Source organism: Aythya marila (assembly GCF_965140915.1).
Source record: "Aythya marila genome assembly, chromosome: 23".
In the NCBI taxonomy this organism is placed as follows: domain Eukaryota; kingdom Metazoa; phylum Chordata; class Aves; order Anseriformes; family Anatidae; genus Aythya; species Aythya marila.
The window spans coordinates 3,892,401-3,919,659 of NC_139064.1; the positions used below are offsets into that span (position 1 = coordinate 3,892,401).

Consider the following 27,259-nt stretch of genomic DNA (forward strand, 5'->3'; position numbering starts at 1 on the left):
AGTGACACCAAAACCTTCCTGTGGCAGTCGAGAGCTCTTCCCTCTGCAAATCTCAGCTACCACCTCCGAGGGACACAGCCTGCCAGGGTGCTGTTTTGGGAGAGGCCACATCCCTCCCTCCCTCCCTCCCCAGACCGATATTTCCCTGATGTTCTGCAGGTGGTGCTCACACAGCCCCTGATGCATTAAACACCCAACGGCAGGCAGGTGAAACAATAAAGACGTAAGACCGTGTAGAAAACAGCTCGTGTATTTATTTTCTTGCTACAACAGGGCACCTCCCAGGCAATTCTAGATGGCAACAAGCTTTTTACATCTTCCTGGGTGCCTCACTTGCCAAGTGCCCGTCACGGTTTTACAGTTTCATTGCTAGCGAGATCAAGAAAGAGATAATTTATTGACCATTTGTCTGGACAATCACCAACGCAGCTCTCACTCGATTTGGGGCTTGTTACAGCATCCCTTCAATGTAAGAAAGCACATGCTTTGGATGGCCTGTGCCCAGATGCATGCAAATTTATGCAAACACATGCAAATATGTCTGCTCTTTTGTCAGAGGATGTTGGCAGGTTCGTCGACGTGATGTAGTGAGAAGCTGTAGCAAAACAGCAAGGAGGAGGGCTGGGGAAGTCAGAAGATCTCTAATCAGGATACCTGCCTTTCTTAAGAGCTTTTGTTCAAGCAGTTGTTTGAACAGACCGGGTTTGCATGACCCACAAGACCTTAAAACCTTCGTCTCTTTGAGTTAGCCAGATCAAGGAAATCACTGCAGTGATCTGAGAGATTTGCCCTTTGCCTCATTGTTCAGCCCTGTTAGAAGAAAAATAACTTGTGCAAGACTAAGAAAGCAGCAAAATTCAGAACGTGCACTGGAGATGAGGAACCCTCGGTGCAAGGGTTACCAAAACACAGCTTTCCCTCCCTGGAGGCATTTACCTCCACTCCTGTTGACCCGGCAGAGACTCCGCTGCCAGCTGATTGCACAGCAATTTACAAATCATTTCACAGAAAGAATAAGAGTTCACTAACATGCCCCCTTAGGCAGGAGTGGGAACAGGACAGCACTGGCCACGTTGCCCTCTGGCCCTCTGGGCAGCCCCACGTGCCTTAAAGGTTTTCTGCCCTGTCCCCCCCAGAAGCTGCTGCAGACCCCAGGGAAGGCTCCGTCTCCAGCACAGGCTTTATCTCCGGGGAGAGTTGAGCTTCTTGCCCCGAGGTGCTCTCACAACATCATTCTTTGCCATGCTGGGGTCGGATCAGACATCTCAGAGGCATCTCGTCCCCAGGAACCTGGAGCCACGCGGACCTGCCCTGCTCAGAACCTGCCCCAGGCGCTCACACTTCAGGCGTCTGCTTTCCTTTCTCAGGGTGGGGCGAGGAGCAGTGGCAGTGGCCAGCTGATTCAGCTTTCTTCCAAAGTGCTGAGAAACGGGATAGCAGCAGCTTGCAGGAACCCTCCCCTGGAGGCCTTGAGCTCAGACACCTGCTCTTCAGGGGGAATACGGCCGTGCCATGCCGTGGAAAGCTCCCCGGGCTAGCTTGACCTCCTCCATCCAGTCCTTTCCCTCCCTCAGGTTCAGGATTCCCAGGCTAGCAGGAACAACCGAGGTAATTGCACATCACAAAGGCTTCAGCATTTCGCCCGGTACCTCTGTACAGGACCTAACAGAAGCACAGGGTGAGCGTGCCTTGGAGCAGCATTTCTCAACCTTTTACAGCCAAAGGACCACCTTGTGCTCTGCCACCACCACGGGGTTTCCACTGCCACCAAGCCAAAGAGTGGCCGCACTCCAAATGTTTGTTAATTTATGTAACAGGGTTATTACAAACTAAACTTCTCAACCATTTCCAATTTCATCTCTGGGTATCTTACGTGCTACTCACGGTCCCCAGGCCACAGGTTGAGAAACGCTGTTGTCCCACTCGGGGTTAAAGATTTTAGGGGCACAGACACGTCGATTAACCGTCCTCACAGGGGTTTTTAAGAGGCTTTCTGTGATCAGGTGAAGTGGAAACCATTCCAGAAGGAGCAGGCAACCTAGGACCTGGCATTTCGGCGGCAGGAAATAAATGCAGATGCGATTTTCCCTTTCTTCAGCAAATGCCTGATCTGCCAAAAAAATGTAAAAGTTTATAGTGTACTGGGTGAAACTGGGGGGGGTGCACACATGGGCTGCGTGCAGACACCCAGATGCACATACACACACACTTACATACATGTATAGGAATACGTACACACATAAAAACATTTTGGAGACTAAAATGAGCTCCAGGAGCCATTTCAGGCCTGTAGGCACGAAACTTGATCTTCATTTGAGTCTTGCTGCCATTGTGAAAGAACTATACATTGGTATCTCCCCAGGTGTGCTTGGAGTAGCTGCTGATGCCCACTTTGGGCTCCTTGATGAGGGATTTGGTGAAGTGGGAGCCCCCAGCCCACACCACCACAACCTCAGGCCCACGTCACACAGCTCGGCCAGGACATGCCCTCAGTTTCCCTGGGGACGTACCTGGTCCCCGGCCTTCCCAGGAGGAGCCATGTGGATGGGCTGATCGTTGTCCAAGTTTCGGATGCTCGGGTCCGCCCCGTGGTCGAGGAGCAGCTGGATGATCTCCTTCTGGTTCTTGTGGCAGTGCAGGGCAGCTGCCATGTGCAGAGCTGTGTTGCCATGAGCCTGATGCAAGGGGAGAAGAAGACCAAGTAAGAGAAGCCTTCTGAGAAGCTGTGCCGCCTGCTTACAACAGCCCTGGGAGCGAAGACTTGTGAAATGAGACGAAGAAACCTCACACCATTCCCTAACTGGAGGTGAGAGAGCGTCCCTGTTCTGTGTTTCCCACATTTGGCTGCTCACAGAGGAAATTTAGGGATTTAGATTTGTGTATGTGATGGAACAGTACGGCTCTCATCTTGGGTACAGCTGCTTGGCCACAGCAGCACCTCGAGGCCAACAAGCAGCCCCGTACCAGCTCCTGCTGACCTGTGCATCCCCAAGCATCCCCTTTGACCATGTGAGCCCCCGATGTCCCCAGACCCCTGACATTACCCAGAGCTGCTCCGAGGGGTACCAGGCAAGGCTGGGGAGCAGCAGCCGTGTCCCCGCATGGCCCTGTGCCCCAGGCCAGCTGCAGAGCCACCAGAGGGTGCAGGGCACCCCGCGGGGGCTGCAGCTGGGGCACCCCAAACGCACGCCCCTGCCCACTGGGGTATGACCCCTAACGGCTCTAAGCAAGGAGGAGCTCGCACGCAGACGCAGGAGGCAAGGTGTTTTTAGTTATTTTTAGCCTGCACCAGGTCTCGCTGCAGCAGCTGCGTGTTTTTTCCTCTCCGAGGTGATCACACGTTTCTTGTTGCCCTTGGAAGGGCTGGGCCCAACCTGCGCCCACAGTGCTGAAAGGGGTGCCCAGGGGTCCAGGGTCTGCTTCCCAGAGAGGTGGGGGGGACGTGGAAGCACCAAGCAAAACAGGACATTGGGATGGAAACCTTAACAACTATTCCCAGTCAAGGCATTTTTACAAGCCCTGAACAGGCAGATCCTTGTCGATTTTACCATCCCATAAAGTCCAGGGATAGTTTACAAGCTCTTTATAGGAGTTCTTATTAAAAAGGAAACATCTATTTTACTTTTTTTTTTTTTTTGCCACATCTTTGTGGCAGAAGCATTTGATGGCGTCCAAATCCAGGCACGAGGCTAAGAAACCTCTAAGGGCAATCTGGCAGTGCCTGATCTTTGAGCCTCTCCACTAACTTTAATGGGCCTTACGTGAGACAACAGTTCAGAGCTTTAATATCTGGGCTCTAGAAACCCTTCAGGTGAAAAATACCTCAAAGCCCTCAGTGCCTTTCTCACTGTAAAATCCCCAAGGAACTGAATTTGGAATGAAACAACCACAGCAAGCAGAGGGTGAGCCAGGGAAGCCAAAACACAGCATCCCTGTTTTCTTCTTGTCATACTTCGAAGAGCTAAAATGCCAGGATGGGGACCGGCCAGCCTCGCCGTTACATTTCTCACTGTCCCAGGCATCTCAGCAGCAAGACTGGAGACTCCAAGCGATGCTATCGCAGCAGGGAGCTCTCACAGGACTGCGATCAAGAGACAAGAGCAGGCTCCCACAGACAAGATAGCACCTGCCTAGAGGGTCTTCAAAGATACAGCAGGAATGTAGTGAAAGACAGCGCAAGGCCTTTCACCTCGCAGAAAAGCAAAACCCCAGTGCAATTACCCCCACACAAAGCAAAACATGTTTCCTCTCCTCCAGCCCAACAGAAATCTGTAGGGGGAAAAAAAAAAAAAAACGTGAAGCTGCCCAGTTTCTGCTTCCCAGTAAAAACTGTGTCAGCAGCAAATGTTCGATTCCTCTCTGATGGACACAGGCATGTGGATGCTCCAGAGATTGCAAGGCTGAGAGCCTGTGAAATTCTTGAAATGCAAAGCAAATGCACTGCCCCCTCAGCACGGGGAGCCCTGGCCTCCTCCTCTCCCTCTGTGCTCCCTGCTCAGGTTGGGTTTTCTGCCAGCAGCTCCCTCCCCATCCTGCTGCGGGGTCAGCTCAGGCTGGGTGCAGGTTGATGGCTGTACTGGGTCTGGCTCAGCCATGCCAGGATTTCTGCTCAGGACGGCTGCAGCTGATGCTACAAGATAGTGTCACTGCCTCCTGCTTGCTCCGAGGTGAAGTGGGGGGCAGCAGGGGTGGGAACAGCAGCGCTGGGTGGGCTTCGAGCTTGATTTCTGCAACCTGGGGATGGCTGAGCAGGGACACTGCACTCGGGGACTGACACTGAAAAAGCTGCAGGTCTGGAAGTGGGGCTATGCAGAGTGCCTAAAGCCATGAATTCAGCATCCTGAGCTCTCAGAGCCAGAGATCTTTCACTTGCCACAGCACCCAGGCTCCTGCAGGCTCCGCAAGGGTCCTGCCTCCCTCTGGGGAGCTGATTTCTCAGCTGGCCCAGGTCAGCCCCCACCTTGCTGCCAGCAGCATCTGGCTGTCCTCCCTCACTGCTCCTGACAGCTGGTAGAGATCTGTGGGCCCTGTTTGGCTTCTCCCTGTTCAAACCTAGAGCCATCACAATAACCCGTCCATGTCCCGGCACAGAGAGAGCCAGAACACTTGCAAAGGAGGCAGAGAAGTCCCCATCTCCCTTCCCTGAAATCAGAGCTTGCTCATGGCCCCTCCGAGAGGAGAGGTCCTCGATGCACAGCCCTCAACAGCCATCCCTCAGTGTTGTTGTGCTGCCAGCAGCAAGCCATTGCATCACTGCAGATCTGTTTTCTCAGCCTAGCATAATGAAGTTCGCGTTCCTTCTCGAGTAACCACTTCCCACTCCCTCTCTTCCCTGCCTAGCTGCTCTTCTTCTGTCAGCTCTTGCTGCTGGCAGAGGTGCCTGCGTTTCACGGCAATTCAAGCACATTTCCAGGTGAGGTGCCTATTGACTGGAAAATGCAGTTTCAGGGCATAAAAAAAAAAAAAAAAGCTCAGAAGCATGAGCTGTTGTTCTTTTCCCTCTAGAAAAATGAGTACAGGAAGAGAGTGTCTGGTTTCTGCAGGACTCCAAAGATCCCCCAATGGCTCCACGTGCTTGCAGCTTCCCACTGCAGGCAGCTCGGTGCTCTCAGCACCTCCTCTGCCCAGACACTGGCACACAGACCTTGTCCAGGCAGCTCCTGACTCACCTTGCTGTTGACAAAATCCCTGGATTTGAAAGCGTTCAGCTCCAGGAAGTACCTAAGCAGGGAGATGTTCGCATCCTGGACTGTGTAATGCAGAACTGTCTTGTTGCTTTTCACATCCTAATTACAGACAGCAAAACAAAGCACAATGAACGTCCTGCAGAACAACTTAAAGCCATTATGTAAACCCAGCAGAAAGGCCTCCAGGCCAGCTCTGCAGCTCAGGGGCAGCACCGAGGTACCTCCTTCCCTGCAGCACCCATCTGAATCCCCAGCCTTTGGCTCAGGCTGTGGGGAAGCAACCCCAAAAGGCAGGAGCTGCCTCTGCAACCAGTCCCTTGCGAGGGAAACAGGCTTGCTCCTTCTGCCAGCAGTTCATCCTCCTCCAATTTGATATTTTGAGTGCAGCACAAGTGTCAGAGTTCATACAAATGAACAGCACGGGGGTGACTGAGGGACAGACAGAAGCAATTCCCTACCCGGCTGTAGATGGAGGCTCCCGCCTGCACCAGGAGCTGGATGCAGCTCTCCAGCTCCTCGCTCTGGTGCTGGAGACCTTCCTGCTGCTCCTTCGTCACCCCTGGGTGCCCCTGCTCCCGCAGAAGGGCGTTGTGGGCCAGGACAGCACAGTGCAGGGGGGTATGGCCTGGAAAACAGGGAGGGAGGGAGGTGACGACAGCCCCAGGGAAGACAATGATGGAAAGAGAGGACGTAAGGGCTTGCAGGGACAACATATATAAGTGTATTCTTAAGGCCCTAGATCCTTCTCTGATCCCTGGTTATTATTTTTTTTTTACCATCACGATAAAATATTTGTGCAAAGAGTCTCACCTTCAAAATTCTTCATTTCTAAATCAAGAGGAAAACCGAGTGACAGTATAACCTAGACGTGACACAGAAATGGAAAAGGAGAATTTTAGTTCAGCAGAACATTGTCCAGGCTAAAAGCAGTTAGAACTAGCAGCAGCGGGGAGGGGGGTGGATGATCATATTTGCTAGGTCTCTAAAATCCATCAAAGTATGAGATCCTGTTAGATCCTATTAGATTCTCAACCCCTAGTAGTAAAACTCAGCTCAAGGGTGCTAGTCTCCCCACTTTCACCCTGGATTAAGCAAATGTATGCCTTCGTCACACCAATTCGTATTTCTTCTGAGTTATCCTTGGCAAGGATAAATGAAAATCTCTCCCTGATATGTACAGTAAAACTTTATTACCTAAAAGTTTGCTGACGGTGGAAATTCTCAGGCTGGGTTTGCTTTTCATTATTAATTTTTTAATATGCGGCAGGCTGAAGCTGTAGCTTGTTACAGTGGCTGCTTGGGTTTTGCAGAGCGAAAAACTTGAAATCTCTAACTTAAAACCTTATAGATCTGGTGGGATGCAGCCAGGCCGCTCCTCGTCTAAATTATTACAGAGCAGCAGTTTTTGCTCTTGAGTGAATCAAGCGAGCTGCTCGCATTGCAGCATCTTGGCTGAGGATGCAGCGCCGTGACTCATCCAGAGCCTCGGCAAGTTGGACAAGGTGCAGGAGGATTATCCAGGAACGTTAGGGCTTGTGCTCTCTTATCATAACAACAATATAATATATCCAGCTCAAATATTGACAAGTAGCTCTGGGCTGCCTGATGATTAGAGATTAGATGCTTAAGCCATTAGAAAACAAAACAAAACAAAAGAAACCCTGTAGCACTGCATGGCTTTGACCCCAGCGAGAAGCAAAGCTGTGTGTATTTTTCCTTGTTCTCTCTCATTCCCTTTCACAGGTATTAAAGAAAAAAAAAAAAAAGATGCATTTCTACCAGAAGGCACTCTGGGAGGCATTGATGGAATCATCTGAATGTAAAACACTTGTCCCCATTGAGCGAAACACCTGTTTTCCAAGGAACCCATGACGTTACACATTAACTGCCTGCTCGGGCTTCGGTGCAGCATGTGTGCCAGGCAGAGCTCATGAATCCTGGAGCAAACAGCCAGCGTGCCAGGGGACCTGCAGCACCTCCAGCGACACCTTCCTCATCCTCAGAGGACCCCGTGCCCAGTGCCCAGCCCGCAGGTAAACCCCTCGGCAGCCCTGGGGCTGCCATGAAGCTCTGCAATGGGGCTGCCTGCAAGCAGCCCTGACACGAATCAAGGCAGTCACATTTTCTTAATGCTATTTTATGGCTAAAAACTACACAATGAAAAGACACACTCCAAAATGCTTAGCTATGCTGTGTAATCCTTCCCAAAAATGCCCCCAGTACCTTTTCTACTGTGCCAAATTCCTCTTTGGGGCTATCAGAGCCCGGCTGGCACACTGCTTAGGTTTAGACCCTGTCCGTGGAAAGATCTGGGGGGCTCTAAGGGTTACTCAGGATGATCATGGTCATATGTATGCCTCTCCCTCTGGTCAGATAGCTTGTGAAAGCTCTGGAAGATTCTGCCTGTACAGGAGCATCTGGTTTCTCCCATGCCCTGGCAAATCTTCCAGAACGACTCCTGGCTTTGCTTTAAATGTGAAAAATGTGCCCTATTATGTCCCTGCTCTGGCTCTGTCTTCACATCTGCTCTTCCTTCAGCTGGTTTGAACCCGGACACGGTTTGTTGCTCGCCTCTGGCTGGCACTGGACTCACAGAGAGGGTTTTGGCCTGGCATTAGTGCTTCTTCTCCCCACACCCCACAGCTGCCTGCAGCCCCTGGGGACCCTGCTCCAACACAGGCAGCAGGGCGCAAGCATAGCCCACTGTGCCTGGCCCCATCAGCAGACTGAGAGCCGTGGTGTGCAAAAAGAACTTATTCCCCCCCAATTAAGCTGGAGCTATTCCCTCCATAACAGGAGCTGATGTTAGCTGTGAGCATAATCCTAAAAGAGGAATATCCTAGGAAGATAATCCCTAACACAGTGATGGAAGTAGAGACTTCTGTGTGTCTTCATTGCTTACTGACACCTGAGATTGTTATTTAAAGATACTGCTTATTGAGACTTTAATGTAGGCTTATACTGCTAGCAATTAAAACCATAAGAGCTTTTCCTACCTGCAGGACCTGGGCGTACCCGTACGTTGCAGCGAGATGCAAGGCTGACTGCCCCTTGTTGTCTACAGCACTGACATCTGCTCCTGTCTGGATCAAATCATAGACAATAGCTGGCTGCCTGGCCGTGACAGCCACCAGCAGAGGAGTCTGAAAATAGCACAGCAGATAAACTGTGAGAGTCTAGAAGCAGAAGCATCATTAAAAAGAAAAAAAAAAAAAAAAGAGAGAGAGAGAGAAAGGGAGAGGCAGACTGGCTTGAATGCTATCTAGAAGGCCAAAGGTGCACAAGCCAAAGATTGCTCACAGGCAGATTCTGAATGCCATGTACTAGGACCCATGGTATCATAGCAGAGGGGACATTTCTCAGCTCCTCAGAGCTCCCTCTAGTGTGCTGCAGCCCTCATTTGGCTGACAACCCGAGCCCAGCATTTGCAAAACATTATTTATGCCAGGTGCAGCACTGCTGGCATAAACCTCCAGCCTCAGAGACTGCTGCCAACGTGCTGGCATCTTCCAGGGCCAGTGTTATCTTAGATCACTCTGTGAAGCACGGGCTGAAAAGCCATAATGCCCGTCCTCATCCCACCTAACCTGCAGAATCTGCCAGGGGCACCTCAGCAAGGCACGTCACTGCCCCAGGCTTCCTCTGCACTACAGAGGGGCCGAGGGGGATTTTTTTGTGGCATCGCTTTCCTCTCAGGCATGCAAAGTCTGTGCCCAACCCAAACGCTGCTGCTTGCAGGAGAAGATGGTGTGCGTTACCTTTCCTCGGTGTTCTTTGGCATCAAGTCTTCGCAGCTCTTTCATGCGCTCTGCAGCTGCCAACGCAAACGCCCTCATACCTTTAGCTGCATAAATATGTAGAATTCTAAGACAGTAAATAAAGACACTGATCACTGCTTGGCCCTGGGAGCAAACGGCTTTACAGGGTATCATTGCTGCTTTGGGGGGTTTATACCCAGAGGGCCCCAAAACCATGCCATAAAGCCCCAAGGGCTCGACACTGAAATCACCCACTCCCCGGGAAAGGGCTTCCTACCTCGAAATAAATGCTGTTTTCAAGAGCCCTTAGCACTCCTGAGCTTGGACACGTTGTCTCCTTTCCACTTCAGTGCTTTTGTGTGAGATTTGCCCCTGTGCCAGGGGGTTCCTGAGCCCTCCCCAAAGCCCTGTGCTGGGCCCCAGCATGCTGTATCACATTCCCCCACTCGTTTGGGGTGATGCACCGGTAATATCTCACCACCCAGAGGTACAAACAGCCCCTTCCCATCAGGGTATTTGTAAACTGAGCCAGTTAAACTCTATTAAAACTGCTGTTGGGTGGACCAGGTCCTTACCTTGTGCATAAGACACAGAGCTGTCACGTCCCAGAGCAGTGACAGGCTTGGTGGTGATGTGACAATGTGGGAAATGCTACGGCTGGTGCTGCAGAGCACTGCACAGAGCTACGTGCCACTTCCACCCCTCCACGGCCCATTTCCAGGGCACCGGGCACGCCTGGCAGCACGGGGAGCTGTGCACTTCCCTTCTGCCCAGGGGAAAACAACGGGTGACTGTTTGGGGTGATTCCCCCGGGGTGATTTCGTAGCCCAGAACCGTACCTTACAACTTTGGGAAGTAGAAAGGCAGCTCTCTGGCTGGTCTAGAGCTTTCTGTCAAGCTCAGCATCAGATCTGACTGCACACTCACATCCCCAGGGACACCGAGGGAGGGGACCAGGGATCAAACTACCACCCGAGCAGCAGGAGTGCTCGTGTGAGTAATGACTACGTGAGCAAATACTGCTTCCAAGCCACACTGGGGCCATGGGGTTCCTCTTTAGTCTGCCTTGATGTGCAAAATGAGCAGAAAGCCCAGCAGCTGATCTGTGGCTCTAGCCTCTGCGTAGTTGTTGAACTGACTAACTGCTGAACCAATGCTGGATTATGCTTTTGGACAGGAAATAAAACACTCTAGGCATGTGAAAGTTACCGTAGATCTTTATTGGCAAAGATTTTGTCTTTTTCTAAACCAGAACAACCCAGAAAGAAATTCTGAAACAGTTCATCTTTGTTTTATATCCACACACAGAATTTACATACATTGAAGTGAAAGAAATTTAAAAGCAATCTTAGCAACCACAGGCTTGGTTCACAGCTGCGTTACCCCAGCTTTACCTACTGAATGTCTCTGTGCTCATAAAGCTGGAGTAACCAGTGGTGAACCAAGCTCCTTCTGATTAATTTCTTTGCTGGGTTTTTCTGCAAATGTAAGCCACTAATGACAATGCGCCTCAACTACTGCTATTTCCAAATGACTTTACGATCACTTACATGATCTATTGCTCGTGTCTAGCAGATTTGTTAATATTAAACAATGAAATATGCTTACAAGTCCTCAAGACTTTTGTTGTGAGCTTGCAAACCTCACTCAGGCATAAACTGTAAAGTTACTTGAAATACTGCCTGGGTGGGAAGCGGAGTGCTGGGCACCAGGTAATAAACAGTGCAATAAATTATTTTGCATAGTCTTGCAAACACTAAAATCACCTACGGATCCTGGGCTTTAGAAAGCAGAAAAACCCAGAGAAATTGTGTTCATCAGTCAAGACTCCCTCATTTTTAAAGGAAACAATAAACGAAGTTAAACGGGGGTACATCTCCTGCAAGTCTGTTTGTTTGTGGCATGGCACTCCTGAGCATCAGCAATAATATTTACAGTTGCGTCAGAGGAAAAGGTAAAGCTGCTCATTCTCCAGGAAAGAAAACCAGAAAGCCATAAAGCAAACGTGTGCACCTGTGAACCTGGGAAACTACAGCGGAGAAACTTTCCGTAGCGGTAAGGCACAAGAGAGGTCACTGAGGTCCCCTGTCTCAGCACATCACCAACTTCACGCTCAAATGCTACAGAAGAAATGAAAGCATTGCCAGCTAACAGTAATGCCATGAATTTGTTGTTAGACCGAAGGCCAGATTTTGGGAGACCCTGTCTTCTCAATCATCTCCTGACATCGGGCCATGTCTTGCAATCCTGACTCAGGCAGAGCTCCTGGTGAGTTCAGTGGGCCCAGGACCTGTCCGTTGGATTTGACCAGGACTCCAAAGCACTGTCCCACACCTACGTGTCTGTCTCGCACTTACACACAAGGTGAGACCTTCAAGTTTCACCTTCTGGTGAAACCAAACGTTTCACCTAGCCCGCTTTGGGTTGCTCTGTGCACAGGGCTGTCCAGCTGCACTGACACTCAGTTCAACTGCATTGGCATCTTCAGACCGATGCATCTATCTGCACCAGTACACCAAATGTTCCCTTCATATTTTCTGGTTTTCCAAAGGGACAATTCAACTTAGACAAGAAAAATCTCTGTTTAGGCCCCCAAAATATTTTCTAGTTGCCTAAATGAGGAAGAGGTTCCTTCATGGACAGGGCGAAGACACATACAAGGCATTACACTGAGCTCTAGAAAGCAGTCCTCTGAAAAAGGTCTTGGAAATAATAATTAGCGGTGAGGTACCCTCACCAAACACTACAGCTGGCCATGGCTACACTACGGGTTATTGATTTTAGGCCGTGCCCTGTGCCTGAGGATGAAAGTCACCTCGTGCTGAGGCTGAGCACAAGAACTATGCAGCTTGGAAGCCTGCCTGGGAGAGGCGGCAGGAGCTGTGACAGCACAGACATCTTGTGCTGGGCCCCAGGACAAAGCGAGTTTCACTCCACGCATGTGCTAGAGGTGGACAACAAAATCCCAAGCCAAGTTCCCATCCCCACCCTCCCCGCCTGCTTTCCTCTCTACTCAAAACTCGCCGTGACGCCAAGGGGAGCATTGAGTAAGTGAGGATCAGGCCCCAGATGTGCAACTTAAAGCCCTTCAACAGAGAGAGCGTGGTTTAAAACATACGTATCATTGTCTTCGTCTTCTAGGAGCAGCTTCTCAATGGGCAGCGTGCCGATGACCCGTCGGGCGTCCTCCAGCTCCTGGGGGGCCGGCTCGGGGATGGAGATGGGCAAGGGCACAAACTGGGGCCCAGGGAGCGTGGAAGAAGCCGGCTGGTACTGCAAGGTGGAGGCTGGCAGCGCGGAGAGAGGCTGTGCCCATGGGAAGTACGTGAGGGGTGGCTGCTGCTCCGCCACCTCCAGCTGCGGCACCACGGCCGGGGTGGCACTTCGGGGCTGTTCGAGTGGGAGAGAAATTAAACGAGATCAAGCATTCAGTTAGGTGGGGCAGGGGGAGGACGCAAAATGAGGTGAAGGATGCTCAGTCTCACTTTTAACATCCCTTTTTCCTGTCCCTCTGGGTAAAGCTTCACACCAGCGTGACAGTTTTCCCACGCGGGCTCCCATGAGAGCGGTGGCTGTGGGTGTCCCAGGTGCTTGCGAGCAGCAGCTCACACTCACGGCAAGTTCCCTCGAGCTTTCTGTTCCCGCTCCCACCCTCAGGGTAAGCCCATGAGACAGCTACACCCTGTGCTGACAGCACCTCTTGCAAGGCAAACCCATGGGCACAAGAGTTGCTGCCATAGGGCCGAAGGAGGTTAATTCTGGCCTCCGTGAGCACCTGTCCTAAACAGCCCATCCATCAGCTAACACGGGGCCAGGTTTGAAACGACAGCCCTTCCCCAACAGCGAGGGCCACTGGCTGACTTGGGGTGCCTCGTTCAGCAGATGAGCTGAAACATTAAAGGGGAAAATAAAGCTGCTCGAGGTTGGTTGTCCGTCTCCCCTAATGAAGAAGGAATTATCTTGGGTCTGGTGGCCTTGCTCTTTCATCTTTAAATAGCAATTTTTGATAAACTTATCACCACGTGATTTTCCTGGTCCACCCAGTGGATGCTTCCTAGAATTCCATTTACTTTGTTAAAAGTTTGGAATTAAATAGCAAAAAATCCCCTGAAAACCACTCAGATCTCTGGAGAGACTGCATCCCAAGTACTTGCCCAGACGACAGCATTTACCAGCTATTGAGTAAACCCAGTCAGAACAACTGCGTTCTCAGCAATTGCAAATCCAAGCTGAAATACACCTCCTCAGATTGGAATTGATGACAACAGAAAAAGCAACACATCTGATATTCCCCTACAGTAAATAACTGGTCGCAGAGCTGAACAAACTCAGGGCAGTGGCAGCCCTGCTGCTGACTTGATGGGAGAGGACTCATTTCCCAGGACATGAACAGGCTGTGTGTTAATGACACAGAAAGTGCTGCAGGAGCACTCCAGAGAGCTGGAGAAATGGCAGTGGGGTCTCTGATTTCAATACAAATGCAGTTTTTTGTCCCCCTCAAACCACTCCAGTGCCCAGCTCAGTACAGAAGGGCCTACGCTATAACAGCTACGTGGCACGGATGCAAGAACAAATGACATTACAATAACTAAGTTACACTAATTACATCCTCAACTCCCCGTGACATTTCTTGGAAGGTGGGGCCTTGGCCATCATTTATAGCTAGGGATGTTGGACTTACTGCAAAATTGGTGATCAGTGGCTGCGAAGTGTAAGTCAGAACAGACGAGGGTCCAACCAGCGTGTAACTGGGACACATCGGCTGCACGTACATGTCGGCGCTGTACGGACAGCTGACTGCTTCGTGGGACACGTAGTCAGGGTAAGGGGTCCACTGGGTTAAAGGCTGCAAGGATGTGGGAGAGGGCTGGGAGAGCCAGCCGGAACAGAGAGCTCCTTCATCTGTCACAGGCAGCGCGGGGGCAGCACCGTCCATATCGGCACAAGGCTGGCCTGAAAAACAGGAGAGGATCGCAACTCAGTCCAGTGTGGCTTTCCCTGCAGCAGTGCTGACAAACACTTAGAAAGGCAGGAAATCATTACCCATTGGTGAATAGGGAGGGAGCGTCTGATGGGGCAAAACAACCTAGAAAAGAAAAACATCCAGGGATTAAAACCATAAGCATTAAATTCAAGCCCTTCTCAGAAGGGCTGAGTGTGCTTAAATCCCAAGCCACCTTCTGTTTCTAGGAATTAGATCCTGCCAAGTGCAAAGCACTTTCCTCCTTCAACTAAGTCAAAGATGATTGAAGCTGCTCAGCACCTTAAAGGTGAAAACATATTTATTTTATTTGCATTAAATGTATTTATAATATTTAATTGAAAATCTATTTAGTGGTATCTCCAGGCAACGTGAGGCTCCACTACCTCCAAGATTTCTTTCATTAATGAAGTGTTGCCAGCTGGTGCCAGGGCTGGTCAATCACTTAGCTACCAAAGAAAAAATTTCCTCCTGAGTTTGTTTCTTCTCCTACCGTTGTAGCTGCTGTGGTACTGGTGTTGTGAACATTTCCCCGTTTCCTTTTCAATAGCTCCTTCACTGGCTCTTTGACGCGGACACCTTGGTAGGGGCGAGGCTGCGGTTGTTGTTCTGGAGCAGAAGCTGAAAAAAAAAAAAAAGAAAAAGATGCAGGTGACATTTATTTTCCTTTCCTGCCACTCAAAAGGCCAAAATCCCCATGGCAGCCCCTTGTCTGCAGGGTGCTCTCAACACGGCAGTGTACGTGCACATTTCTTAGCTCGTGATGTCTTTTTGCCAACAGATGAAGTCCGAGGTCTCCTCTCTGCCTCTGCTGCTCAGATGCTGCGACCACACAGATGGATCACGAGGACAACCCAACCTGAATTAAGTAAGCTTGCAGTTCCTTCCAGCTGTGAATTGGCTGCAGGAATACTGAGGGATTCAGCCCCTTTGTTGCCAAAGAGCATTCAGAAAGCAGAAGAGCTGGGGACGGTCTGGAAGCAGACTGCGGTGTCCCCACTGCACAGGCAGGTGTTGCCATGGTCTGCAGGAGCTGGGACCCATCAGGTGCAGGGTGTGATGAACACGCTCTGATAATAAATAGCTGCATCACTCTAGACGTTTATGAAAGCCGGGGAGGATGTAGTGCACAGAAAGGGGATCACTTGCTCTGCAGAGGGTAATGCTGCATTCCTAAAAGTGATGGCTATCAATAAACCCACACACCTCTACGTGGACACATTTCTTACACGTGTGAAACACGAGAGTGGTAGTGGTGAGCCACACGCTCCAAAGGGACATGCAAAAGGGTGTCCCTCTTTACACGTTATCAACTAGCAGATTAAAATAAATAAGAGAGGGGCAATGAACAATCACTGTTACTCCTCAAACTGCCTCTAGACTGAACCTTTCATTCTGCTGTCTTCAGCAAGGTTGCAGTGTGTTCATTTTGATTTTCCACTTTGTTATTTTTTTCCCCTTAACTCCTGAGCACGATATTCTGATTTCTTCAGGCTTCTGCCAAAAATAGCTTGCTTGTTTTATTCCTCCTGAGACTTCACTTTTGTGTATCTGCTTTACATTGTTTCAGTGCCACAGATTGGCTGCGCAGTGATTTACATCCACTTGAAGGACAGCTCAGACTGACTTTATCTGACAGGCACATAATAACGATCAGTCAGCAGATACCCAGCATATTAAATAACCTAAACGCTGGCCAAGTAGATGCATAAATGAGTAGACAGTAGACGTTCAAGAGAAATACTTTATTGTTGCTGCTTAGAAGCAAGCTACAAACACAACCAAATCAGAGAAGCACCCTCATTTCGAAAGCCATTTAACCCATCACTAGTTTGATGACTGTACATCTATTTTTTGGGAGCAGGCGGGTGTACCTGTGCCTCTGCTCCACACAGAGCTGTGCTCACCGCCTGCCCAGCAGGTTTGTGGCCTGGCCTGCTGGGCCAGCACACAGCTTCATGGACAGCTGTACTGACAGCACCTCTCAGACCTCGACTTGAAAAGTAAAGCCCAGAGCCAGCTAAAAAGCCCTATCGCAAAGCCTTGCGGCAATGAAAGCAGAGGAAGCCCAGTTCTTCGTAAGCCGGTATTATTGAGCCATATTTTACATCAAGTATTCGGAGGCAGTTAATAGCAGGAGGCCAGAGGATAAAAAAGCTCAGGAAGGCCTCTTGTTTGTAAAACCACCGATAGCAGGACTTGCTACCTGCCCCTTTTAACTGCACTTTGATTTGTAAACATGCTGGTTGATAAGTCCCCATTCCTAAGGATCGCAACAGGCCTTTGGTCTATGAAGTGCAGCTGGATATCCGGCTCAAACCTTCAAATTCAAGCCTAATTCCACCCCAGAAGTATTTATTCTAATTTTCTGATTAAGATGTGGATGCTTTGCAGCACAGAACAAGAGGAATCGCTTTAGTTCTGATCATCTCCTCCAGTTATATGCAGTCATATGCACACTTAGATATTTCCTTAACACCTTCCTGGAGGGCGAAAAACTGAGTCTAAATACAAATATTGCAAGTGAACCCCAAAATATTTAACAGAATAAACTTTTCTGCTTTACTTTCTTCCAAAAGTGAAGTACTTATTTCCCTTCAACTGTGCTGTACTGTTGAGTTTGCTCTTTCTGCCTCACTACATACCACTTAATCATGAAATCTTGAAAGGCCATTATAAATACCTTTGGTAGCAGATAACCCTACAATTATGTGTTGAACTGTTTTCTTTGTTTGTATGCTAAAATATGTTTAAGCATATTGGGAAAATTCCATGCTTTAAAGCAGTAGCTGGAGGAGATGGCATTTCAGCCTCTGCATGAGCTGCATTTGCTTTCTCTGGACATTCCTTGTGGGACTTCATCTTGGGTTGGTTGCAGTCTCATAGAGCTTGTGGCTTTGGAAAAGCAGTGAGCAAAGGGAACGAAGGTCACTAATTCTGCACACAGGAATTCGCAAGGGTTTTTAACGCAGCTCACATTTTGCTTTTTAAATTTTAATTGATATTAATTTATCCGAGTGCTAATGAAGACAGTGCTAAAAAGTGCTGTGACATGAGTTGTACTGATAACTCTGAGAATGAGCTCAGGAGGTCTGAACTGAAGACCATCCTGAAGGTGCTTTCCTGGTCCTGTAAGGGATTTATTTACATTTGGAAATGATTTATCTGTACTTTACTGAGAACATTTCAGAGTCAGACGATGCTAGTGCTGTTTATGCTGAGCAAAACCATCGACTCTGCCAAAGCAAATAGGAGCTGCAGTGCAGCCTGCAGGGGAGGCAGAAGCGTCCCTCTCGGGCAGTGTCCTGTCCCTGAGTCATCGCACTGACTGCAGAGAGCCTCCTTGCAGAGTTAGGGTGGGGAGGGATGGCAGTTTCTGGCTCCAGGTTTGGGGGATGGGGAAGAAGAAATTTACTGTAAAAGCTGACAAATATACCTATTCAGAGTTTCCGGTGTAAGCAGAGTAACCAAAAAAAAAAAAAAAAAAGAGAGAAAAAAGAAAAAAACCAAAGTCTGCAGAACATATTTCGGTTCCCCCCAAGCTGACCTCCAGAAATAAAAATAATGCTAGCACAGCTGCTTTTCCACTGTTAAATGTGTACCATGTCTGAGTATTACAGAAGAACCACAGCAAAATGACTTTGGGCTTCAGTGGACAATTTCTCATACAGCCAAAGAAATGTGATCTTTTAAAAATAAAGACATTTTGAGCAATAATAACCATTACAACAACCTTACAAAGAATGTACCTGGATTTAGTATTCCTCAACTTCTTACACCAGGGTTGGCATAGAATAAACTATTTTGCCTGTCTTGAACTGACTCGCATTAAAATCAGACGGGTACATTGTTATTTAAGTTATGAGCTGCAAATGCACCAACATCCGCATGCCCAGGTTCCATTCCGACAAATAAACAGCACCATTGTGTTTTGGTGCTCAAGTGCATGCTGTGCTCTGGCTTCTTTTACACTTTGTGCACCACAAAACAGCCGCATGCCCTCCCTAACAGGCACCAGGGTTCGATTTGCAACCGCTCTCTGAAGCTGGAGCAGTACAAAGCATCAGGAGCCGAGAAAAAAGAGGGCAAATTTAATGCAGCCAGTAGGAAGCTTTGCAATAGTTTCTATGTGTAAATATGTTTTAGTTCATTGCAATGCTTTTGTCAGGCCGCCTTACAAATCCACGGTGTGTGCACATGCTCAGGCTCCTTTCATCAGTGTTATCTCTTGCTGTATTTGCTGAACATCGACAAAAGCCTAGCACAAACCCTGAAGACTTCTGAGTAATCCTTCAAAGTGGCTGGATAACACTGCAGCTAATGAGAAGTTCCGTACCACAGCAGTCCCCCAGCTCTATGTACCAAGTGACAACAGCAAAAGTCCTCAGTGATGGTTGGAGCCAGACCCCTGTGCCACCCAGCCTCTGCAGAGAGAAGCCTGCAGGGTGCCACTTTCAGTGGGCTCTGGCTGAAGATCTGACAACTGCATTGGTGTTGTTATTAATTTCAATACACTTCTCTCTCCAAATATTCTTAAAATTGGTTTGCACCTAGGAGAAAACGGAATTTTGTCCTGTGGGGCCAGCTCATGCTGCATGCAGCAGGCAGTGCCAACAGGGACCTCGCTGCTGGCCTTTTGGGGAACAGCTCCAGCCCCAGCTCATGGGCTGACAGGAGCTTCAGCAAGGTACTGTACAATACTTGCCCAAGGTGAGTAAAAAGCTGAGCAGGTTAGTGCTTTGGGCAGTAATTCTACAAACTCTGGCCTTCAGTTGCCTGCACGTTGGAGAACATAACCAAAATGTGTCCAATAGCATCAAGAGTACCTATGTTCAGACACAGGCTTTTAAAAGATGTCTTCTTCTAAATAACATCCAGGAAATGTTGGTCTGAGTAAAAGATCAGATAGAGAAAGCATGCAAAGACATTGCCAAACAATTAAACCAAGCACCTTCAAAACGCTTCTTCCTCTACATTTGTATCTAACCATTGCCGAAATTGGAGGGAGGATAATGGCAAGCAGCTGTTGGAAGGCTACAAACATTGAAGCGTGACAAGTTTCAGATCACTAAACCTATTAGCACCGCTGGCCTTCACACCCCTGTGAACTGCAGATCAGTTTAAACCTTTCAAACAAGTCAGAACCATTTCCCATCAGGCCAATTTTCAGTTTGAAATACACTGCTAATCTTCCAGGGCTTGCATGACTGCCTGCCTGCCGCAGCAAGCGACGCACTTGCCACTGCCTCAGAAGATTTACTTTTTCTTTGCTCACACACTGGTGTGTGATAAGCTTATCAATTGATCAGTTACCAGTGCAAATAGTTTTCTCTTTTCCTCTTTCACCCCCAACATAATAAAATATTGAAAAGAAACACAATAGAAATCTTTTTTCTTCTTTACAGTAGCATCAAAAAGCAAACAGTTACCCTTGGATAACAAGAAAAAAATAGATTTCAATTAACAGGCTAGTGATTTTCTGACTTCGATCTCGAAGAGCAAATTACATAAGGCAGCTGCTGACGCTTTTATTGTACACTGTGAACTTTGGATAATAAAAAGAAAAAAAAAAGTGGCTTGGCTTTGGATACACTACTTGGATGCTTTGACTGCAATCAAACAAAACCGTTTTAGAATAAGACACCAATGCCCATTTAGCAATATTTAAGTGAGGGACTAAAAGTTGCATTGTATTTGTCCACATTTTATATTTAATTCAGACAAAGAATCCTTCAAAGATACTTTAAAAATATTTAAAAGTATTAACCTAATAATATTATTTTGAATCTGTTGCTTTGGAAATGAATCATGTGATCAGAGCTGACAGCAGAACTGAAACGGCTGCTTTTATGGTATTGATAATGTTCCAAAGTACATCATGGAGCACTGTGAAAAGTATTTTCCTTTGATAAAATGCAGCTCCTAGCAGCTAGCCAGGCAATCCCTCCTGTGTGTGTTATTTAACCAGCTCCCCTCGTATCGACGTGCAGCCTACCTGACTGTGCACAGCAGCAGACCAAGGAGGAGCAAGGAAACCTACGTGCAGTTCCTAGTGCTGCCAGGATCCCTGTACAAGGCTGAAAGGGTCACCGAGAAGTAGATCCCCATGCTGGTCAGCTGCCCGAGGGGTTGTGCGTTATACAAGTGGTAAAAGCACTTTCCAGTGGTTCTCAAACTCCTGGTAAAGGAGGGTCTGTAATTCTTAGGCAGTCAGATTCCCTTTGAAAACTCAGCTCGTTACAAACCTATACAACCAGGAGAAAACCAGCCCTTAGCCCGTTTGGCTTCCCTGGGCTTTCCTGGCTCCTGTAGCAGCACCCTGCCAGGCCCCCCCTGGGGTATTTCGGCACTGCAGTGCATGGCCCGAAGGCTCCAGCTCCATGCACAACCCCCATACCTGTTCATGCCAAGGAGAAAATGGTTCAATATTTGTTCAGGTCTCCGTGCTCCCTCGAGCACAGCCACCCAGCTGGGAGGCTTACAGTGCACTGGAGAATGAGGCTTCCCTTGTTACGGCCAGTGAAGACCACCCATCTTCATTTGCTCACTAATTAAATGGTTTCCTACAATATATCACTAGAAGTAAGAAAAAAAAATAGCGACCCTTCTTTGTCTTGGCTTGGTGATAAGTCCAGGGTAGGGAACCAAAGCACAGAAAGCCCTTGAACTGCCCAGGATCCCGGATGGCAGCCAGACAAGGAGTCACCCAGACGAAAGGATCTTCACTTCACCTTCATCGCTAGCCCTCAGCATCCTCCAGGGCGTGTCCCTGTCCTAACCGATCAGAGCAGTCAAGAGTGAAGTTCCCTGAAGTGACCCACCTGCAACCCCATGCCTTTTCCTGCACCTTGAAAGGGAAACAAAAAGCAGAGTTATTGCTACCAAGACCCATTTTAGAGATGTGTTGGTGCTAACAGATCTGGGAGGCGAGTAGGTACCAGGGGGTAACGACTAACAGACCTCTCTGGCCAGCACTGAGATTGAATAACCTGCAAACTCTTCTCAGATACATAACCATGCGTGCGTTGCCAAATAAATCACAAAACAATATATAAAAAAATATTTATCTGTATTGCATTCGATTACGCTTGCATTATTATCTTGTCAATGGCTTTTCCCTCTGAAATGACACGTCTCAGGACCCCATGCTGCATGTCATCGTGCATTCAAAGGGCTGAGCACAGAGCACTTTGGGTATATGACACATCCCAGATCTCCTTTGAAGTGTTACTGTTTTATTTTTTAGACAGCCCTGACAAGGAGAACTGAACCAGAGTGGTTTTGTCACACTAAGGGTGGGTATTTCAAAAAAGATGTAGTTAAATGCAAAGCACTAAGCAAACATCTGATCGGAGAATGTGCTCTACACTAACCAGAAGGACTCGGAGCAAGAGCAGAAGAGACAAGCAATGGTTCATTGCTCAGCATAAGGAAATGAACTCGGGAGGGTTCTTAGCATAATTAAATCAATAGACTAAATATTTCACCTGCTTACCAACAACTCGGTCCAGCATTTGGCCCGTTCTCTCTCTGCCCAGTTACACAGCACTGTACCCACCAAAGCGAAGCAGATTGGGCTGACAGTGGTGTATTTCAGCATTATGCCCAGCACCTTTATTTTCAGATGTTTATCTGCAGCTGGAAGATCTCCAAGACTAAAATTAACCCCGGATCCTCACAGATCCATAGACCGTTGTCCCTGCCTGGGTCATTCTTGTAAGCAAAACGTGCATTTGCATGGGGTCCTCCTGAAGCAGCTCTCTTTCCTCCAAAAGACCTAAGTCAGGGGGGCACCGTGCAGAGCCTACCTTCTGCTCCAACACAAGGAAGATGTTGCAGATTGGCAAACAAACACAACTTTGTATTTTTTCCACCTGGATAGAATCAAAATCATGGGGACACTTGGGAACCCGTATGAAAGGGTGGTTAATCATCCCTACTGCTTCAGTTCTCCTGAGTGAAACAGAGCTTCCAAGTGCCCAGTAGAGGTGGCTGCGTTGGCCATGTAGTGGCAAGGCTACTAAAAATGATTGGTTTCAGAATAAGAGAACCCCTGCTACAAAGGGGAAGCTGAGATAGACAGAAAGTGTCTTAACCATAAGTCTCACCCGCACGTCCCAATTCCTCCCAGCCCATAATACTCTTTCCATTTTAGTAATGCAAGCTTTCCATTTAATTGCTTATGTGGTCATTCATAGAGCCTGACACCTGCTTTGTAAGGCATGGATGGACTCAGCTTTTGTACTATCCATCTTTCCCACTGGGGCTTTACCAAAATTAAGCCTCACAAGACGCAACATATTGCAGTTTCACCTCTCAGTCTCATTTTCTGATACTTTCAGAAGAGGTGTATAGAGCCCGACATCTGTTGCGGGCAGAAAAAGGCTTCAAGGACTTAAAAAGCATTTGGGAAGAGGTTCTCAAAGGTCCACATTGACATATCTCAGTTGCAGGGGAATCCAAGCAGTCGGTGGGACAGCTACGTAGCCGAACACCTGCCTCGTCTGCACAAGTCCCGTTGGAGCTCACGAAGAGCCGAGTGTCCAAAGCATTTTACCTTCACCAAAAACACCTCCAAAACGTGAAACGCTTTGAGAATTTCAACCTGCTTGCCTACCCTCTCATAACAGAAATCATTTGCATGGAAAACACGCTCGTCGTGTCTCCAAAACACAACACGAGGTAACTTTCTGCATAAAGACACACAAGGGAAGAGAAGCCCACGGCGCCGTGCCTTCGAAATTTCCCAGCTCTGCGCAGCGGGCCGGCTTCCATTCAGCAGAATCCTGCCAAAAGCTGGGAAGCCCCTACCAGTCACTTCGCTCCTGCCGTGGGAGGGGATGCTTTCGGGCCCAGAGCCTCTCTGGGGTTTTGCTGAGCGGAAGCTCAGGGCCCCGCTCCTGCAGAGGGGTGCAGCGTGCCGTGACCCCGCGGGAAGGATTTCCAGCGTGCAGGAGCAGCCATGCGAGGCTCCCCGGAGGACGAGGGCCATGTGAGGGCCACAGCAGCTGGGGGCAAGGCTCACCAGCGGGCCTGCTGCCCCTGCAGGGCTTTCCACAGACAGTTCTCCTCCAGGAGGTGCCGGCGAGAAATGCCCTCCGAGGGGACACCTATTTAAATCAGCCTGCTTGTGTCACTCCGGTTTTCAGTTGGTTTGTGTTTCTGTTCTTTGGTTGCTTTGTTTTCGTTTACTGGGGAAAAGCATGGAAATGACAGCACTCTTTTGAAACCTCCTGTTGTGCCAAAGGACAGTTTTAATCCATACCAAGTTTTAATCCATACCAAGGCATCTTGGAAGAACTTCTCTTGAGTCTCCTTTCATGCAGGTACAGATGGAGCAAAGATTTCTGCCCCGACATTTACACTGAGGCTGGCACTGCCTGTGAGCTGAACTGCAATTACAGCTCTGGCTGGGTAACCAGCTCTGCACTGCTAAGGCAGGAGCAGGTCAGCATCCAGCAGGCCCTTTGCTCCCTCCAGCACCATAACAGTACACAACCCACATGGATCTGACATTCCCTACTCATCTTGTTGATTAAAATATGGTGTTTAAGCATGTAAAACTGGACTTACTGATTGCTGTTTTTGCATCCAGCCTCCTCCAGAAACAAAGGACATACTTCAGGATTTGCAAAGAAGTTTTTGGAAGTTATATGCCCAACTCCAGTTGATTTTCACTGATGCTTGTTTGTGCCTCCTTTTGTTTTTCTTTTGGTTCAATTCGTCCAGCATCCTGCTGCCTCAGAACCCCAGTGGGATAAATTCTCTTTTACTTGTGCACCTGTGGGTCCTACACCTACAAGCTATGCCCCTGTACCGTGGTTACTGCATAAAGCAGCAGCTTGAAGCCCAGAGAAGTCACTCACCTGCTGGTGAGCACTGTCAGACCCTGACATCCGTGCCTACAAGTGCATACCTAGGTGTGAGCCTGGGGCACATTTACCTGGCTCTTCAGCCACACGGTACCACAGGTCTGCAAACAGTTGCTCTTGCAAGGGATAAAGCCATCTGTTTCTAGACTGAACATGGGATGCTCCATCCAATATGTGGGGAAAGCTTCACCCACACCTCAGAAGCTACCTGCGGACTTATTGCCCATCTCTCCGGGATGCCCTTTTGCTAAAATACACAAATATCTCATTTTAAGACTAAGTATAATGAAACTCCCTCTGTGGCAGAGGAAAGCTCTCCCTATCTCCTAGGTGGGGAGCAGAGCAGGGCAGCGTTTTTACGCTATGACATTAGCCCAGGGCTCATGCAAGCAGACACCAAGCTCCCTGGGCACCCAGACTGCCTTTTTATTAACTGAAATCTAGAGCAAGCCAATGGCTTGCATGTGGGCACTGGGACTTGGTGTGGTCCCAGGTGGTTTGAGCCAGGTGGCGCAGGAAACTTGAGGCCACAGCTGGTCACACTGCCAGAGACCATAGGAGCACCAGAGAGACCACATGCAGACTCACAGAGCTACTGAGAAACCTGACTTCCACCGAAACTGCTGAGACCTGGCACGTGAATACCTGCACGGGCCTGAGCAATCTGCCTGCAGTCGCACAGGGAGTCTCCAGTAGAGTGGGTAACTGAAGTCAAAGTCATTACTGATGGTACAGGAAAGAAGCAAGATAATAGTTTAATGCCAGAAAAGTAATCCCGTCTTTAGGTTTAGCTAAAAAAAACACTAAAGGTCCATGAGACTGAGGAAGCCCAACCATGCCATGACACAGCAGACAAAGACAGCAAAGACCAACAGCGGAGTCACCTAGACAGCCACCTACAGAAATTTCCCCTCAGCTCTGTCTGTGTCGTAGTAAACACACGGCCAGGCTGATCTAGCAAGCAGCCCAGGAGCCAGAGACAAGTCTGGCTGCTTCATCTGACTGACGTGAAAAGGCTTTCATCAGCAATAGAAGCCAAGTCTAGGCAGCTGCCGTGTCTCATGCAGTCTTTCAAAACAGCAGAAAGCAGTGCTGTAACAGCCGGCTCTGGTCTTGAGAAGCTCAGAGGGCACAAGGGGACAGGCAGGTAAGGGCAGTTGTTGTCCGGAAACTCTCACAGGGGAGATGGCTGACTTCAAAATACGGGGATTTTATCTCCTCTGACACAGGCTTGTAATTTCTGCTTACCTTTGAAAGCACTGCATGTATCAAAGAAACAATGCAAAGGAAAAATATCGTATCAGTTACCAATTTGGTTCTACCTAAGACATCACTTTGTTAGTATTGCTTTGTCATTGCAGTAAAGAAAAAAAAATAATAAAGACTTATACAACTCTCAGATGGAAGATAACATCTGTATCTAATCATCTTGCAGTATGTTCCACATCATATACCTACCGATTCTGAAAACAGCCCGAGATAATAGGAAACAAGGTGTGTTGCCATAGCGCTCGCACTTGCTGCTTAATACTTGTCAGACAAATTGAAATGTGATTGAATAAGCACTCAGAGCTTCTTAATTCTGGATGTTAGACTGTACAACGTCATTTCACAAATAGACATTTGAGCTTTCAGTTTTCAAAGGAAAAACGTAACAGAAGTACATAGCAGAGAAAACTGGCTTTATAGTTAATAAGCTCAGAACAACACGCACAGTAAACCCACCGCTGGATAATTACAGGTTATTATATAAAGGAGAAGAATATTAATGTTAGTTCCATATTAGATAAGTCAATGGTAAATGATTAAGAAATAAGCTTCTTCCGCTCAGATATATTATATATATATTATTTATATTCGAGGTTAACTGAACAGCATGGTGAAGTGCAAAGGACGGCAGCAGGGCTGCAGAAAGGCACATCTACAGATCCACGCAGTGAGAGAGAGAGTTGCACAAACAGGGCAAACACCTACCTGTATCAGGATCGGTAAACTACTCGAGCAAAGGTGGGCCAAGAGGTGTAAAATTATCTTGAAAACAAGAAAACTGATTTCCTGTAAACTCATAACTGTATTGCCTTCAACTGCATCGCTCTTTAGCTTTATTATTAGTTGAAAAAAAAAAAAAGTACATATCAAAAAAGACACAGAAATAAGATTTCTCACAGGTTTCACTTTTAAAAAGGAAAATTCTCTGGTAAGTAACCACTATAACCTTTGATATAATACCTGCATCCTGTTATTGTTTTTATGAATCATAGTCTTCCACTTGATTCATAATGACGAATGCCAACAAAGCAGCGATGCTGCCCTGTCTTAATATCCCTGCTGGAAAATTAGCATCATGCCTTCTCATTTGCCTCTCTTGAGACATGCCGCTCTTCAAGAGTACTGTCTCCTGTGCTATGCTAATGCTCACTTATCCACTACAACCTTCATCTTTTACCGCAGTTAGGAAAAACAAAGGCAATCAGAGCTCACTTACATTTTTGCCAGTGCATATTCTGTGGCAGGACGGAGTCTTTTTTCTCTTTGATGAAGACAGTTGGGCTTTCTAATGGCTAACGTGTGTTTGACTCCTTTACGGGGGATGTGATAACTGACTGTCAGGATGTTTCTTTCAGCTTTTTAAAAGCCCCGTGTTCCCGCTGAAGTCTGTGATGTCATCACATCCTCCAACCACAACCACTTCTATATTTTCCCTTGCTCTGTGTTGTTCTTCATGACGCTGAACAGTTCCTCCAAGACCAGGGCGCTCTGGAAGATATTATGCATAAAACAGCACTTGCTATCACCAAAATTTATTTAAACAAACAATCAAGCCTGGAACCTGCCTCTCATGGGGTTTTTGCTGGAGATTTTTAAAAAAACAGGTCAAAGGGTTGCGCAGCAGAAAAAGCACGAGGGGCTTTTAACAGGATCGTGACCGTCTGTGGCACCAAGAACGGCCTCGTCTCATGT

The 27,259-nt window shown here is 48.2% G+C and overlaps 1 protein-coding gene across 3 annotated transcripts; it reads right to left on the minus strand.

The window, feature by feature from the left end:
• Positions 1-266: 266 nt before the first annotated feature.
• On the minus strand, positions 267-26,912 carry POU2AF1 (POU class 2 homeobox associating factor 1). 3 transcript variants are annotated; one of them, XM_082777946.1, is made up of 12 exons: positions 26,784-26,912; positions 14,920-15,047; positions 14,489-14,531; positions 14,127-14,398; positions 12,564-12,835; positions 9,446-9,551; positions 8,684-8,770; positions 6,498-6,549; positions 6,146-6,312; positions 5,670-5,786; positions 2,511-2,675; positions 267-2,110 (listed from the first exon to the last, which is right to left on the minus strand). In XM_082777946.1, exons 1-12 carry the CDS (start codon positions 26,797-26,799, stop codon positions 2,039-2,041), a joined length of 1,497 nt encoding a protein of 498 aa, XP_082634072.1. In that variant the 5' UTR covers positions 26,800-26,912; the 3' UTR covers positions 267-2,038. The 3 variants fall into 3 exon arrangements, with proteins under 3 accessions (XP_082634072.1, XP_082634071.1, XP_082634073.1); XM_082777945.1 differs by having other exon boundaries at positions 8,684-8,830; XM_082777947.1 differs by lacking the exon at positions 26,784-26,912 and adding an exon at positions 26,273-26,568 and having other exon boundaries at positions 8,684-8,830.
• Between the last annotated feature and the right edge of the window lie 347 nt (positions 26,913-27,259).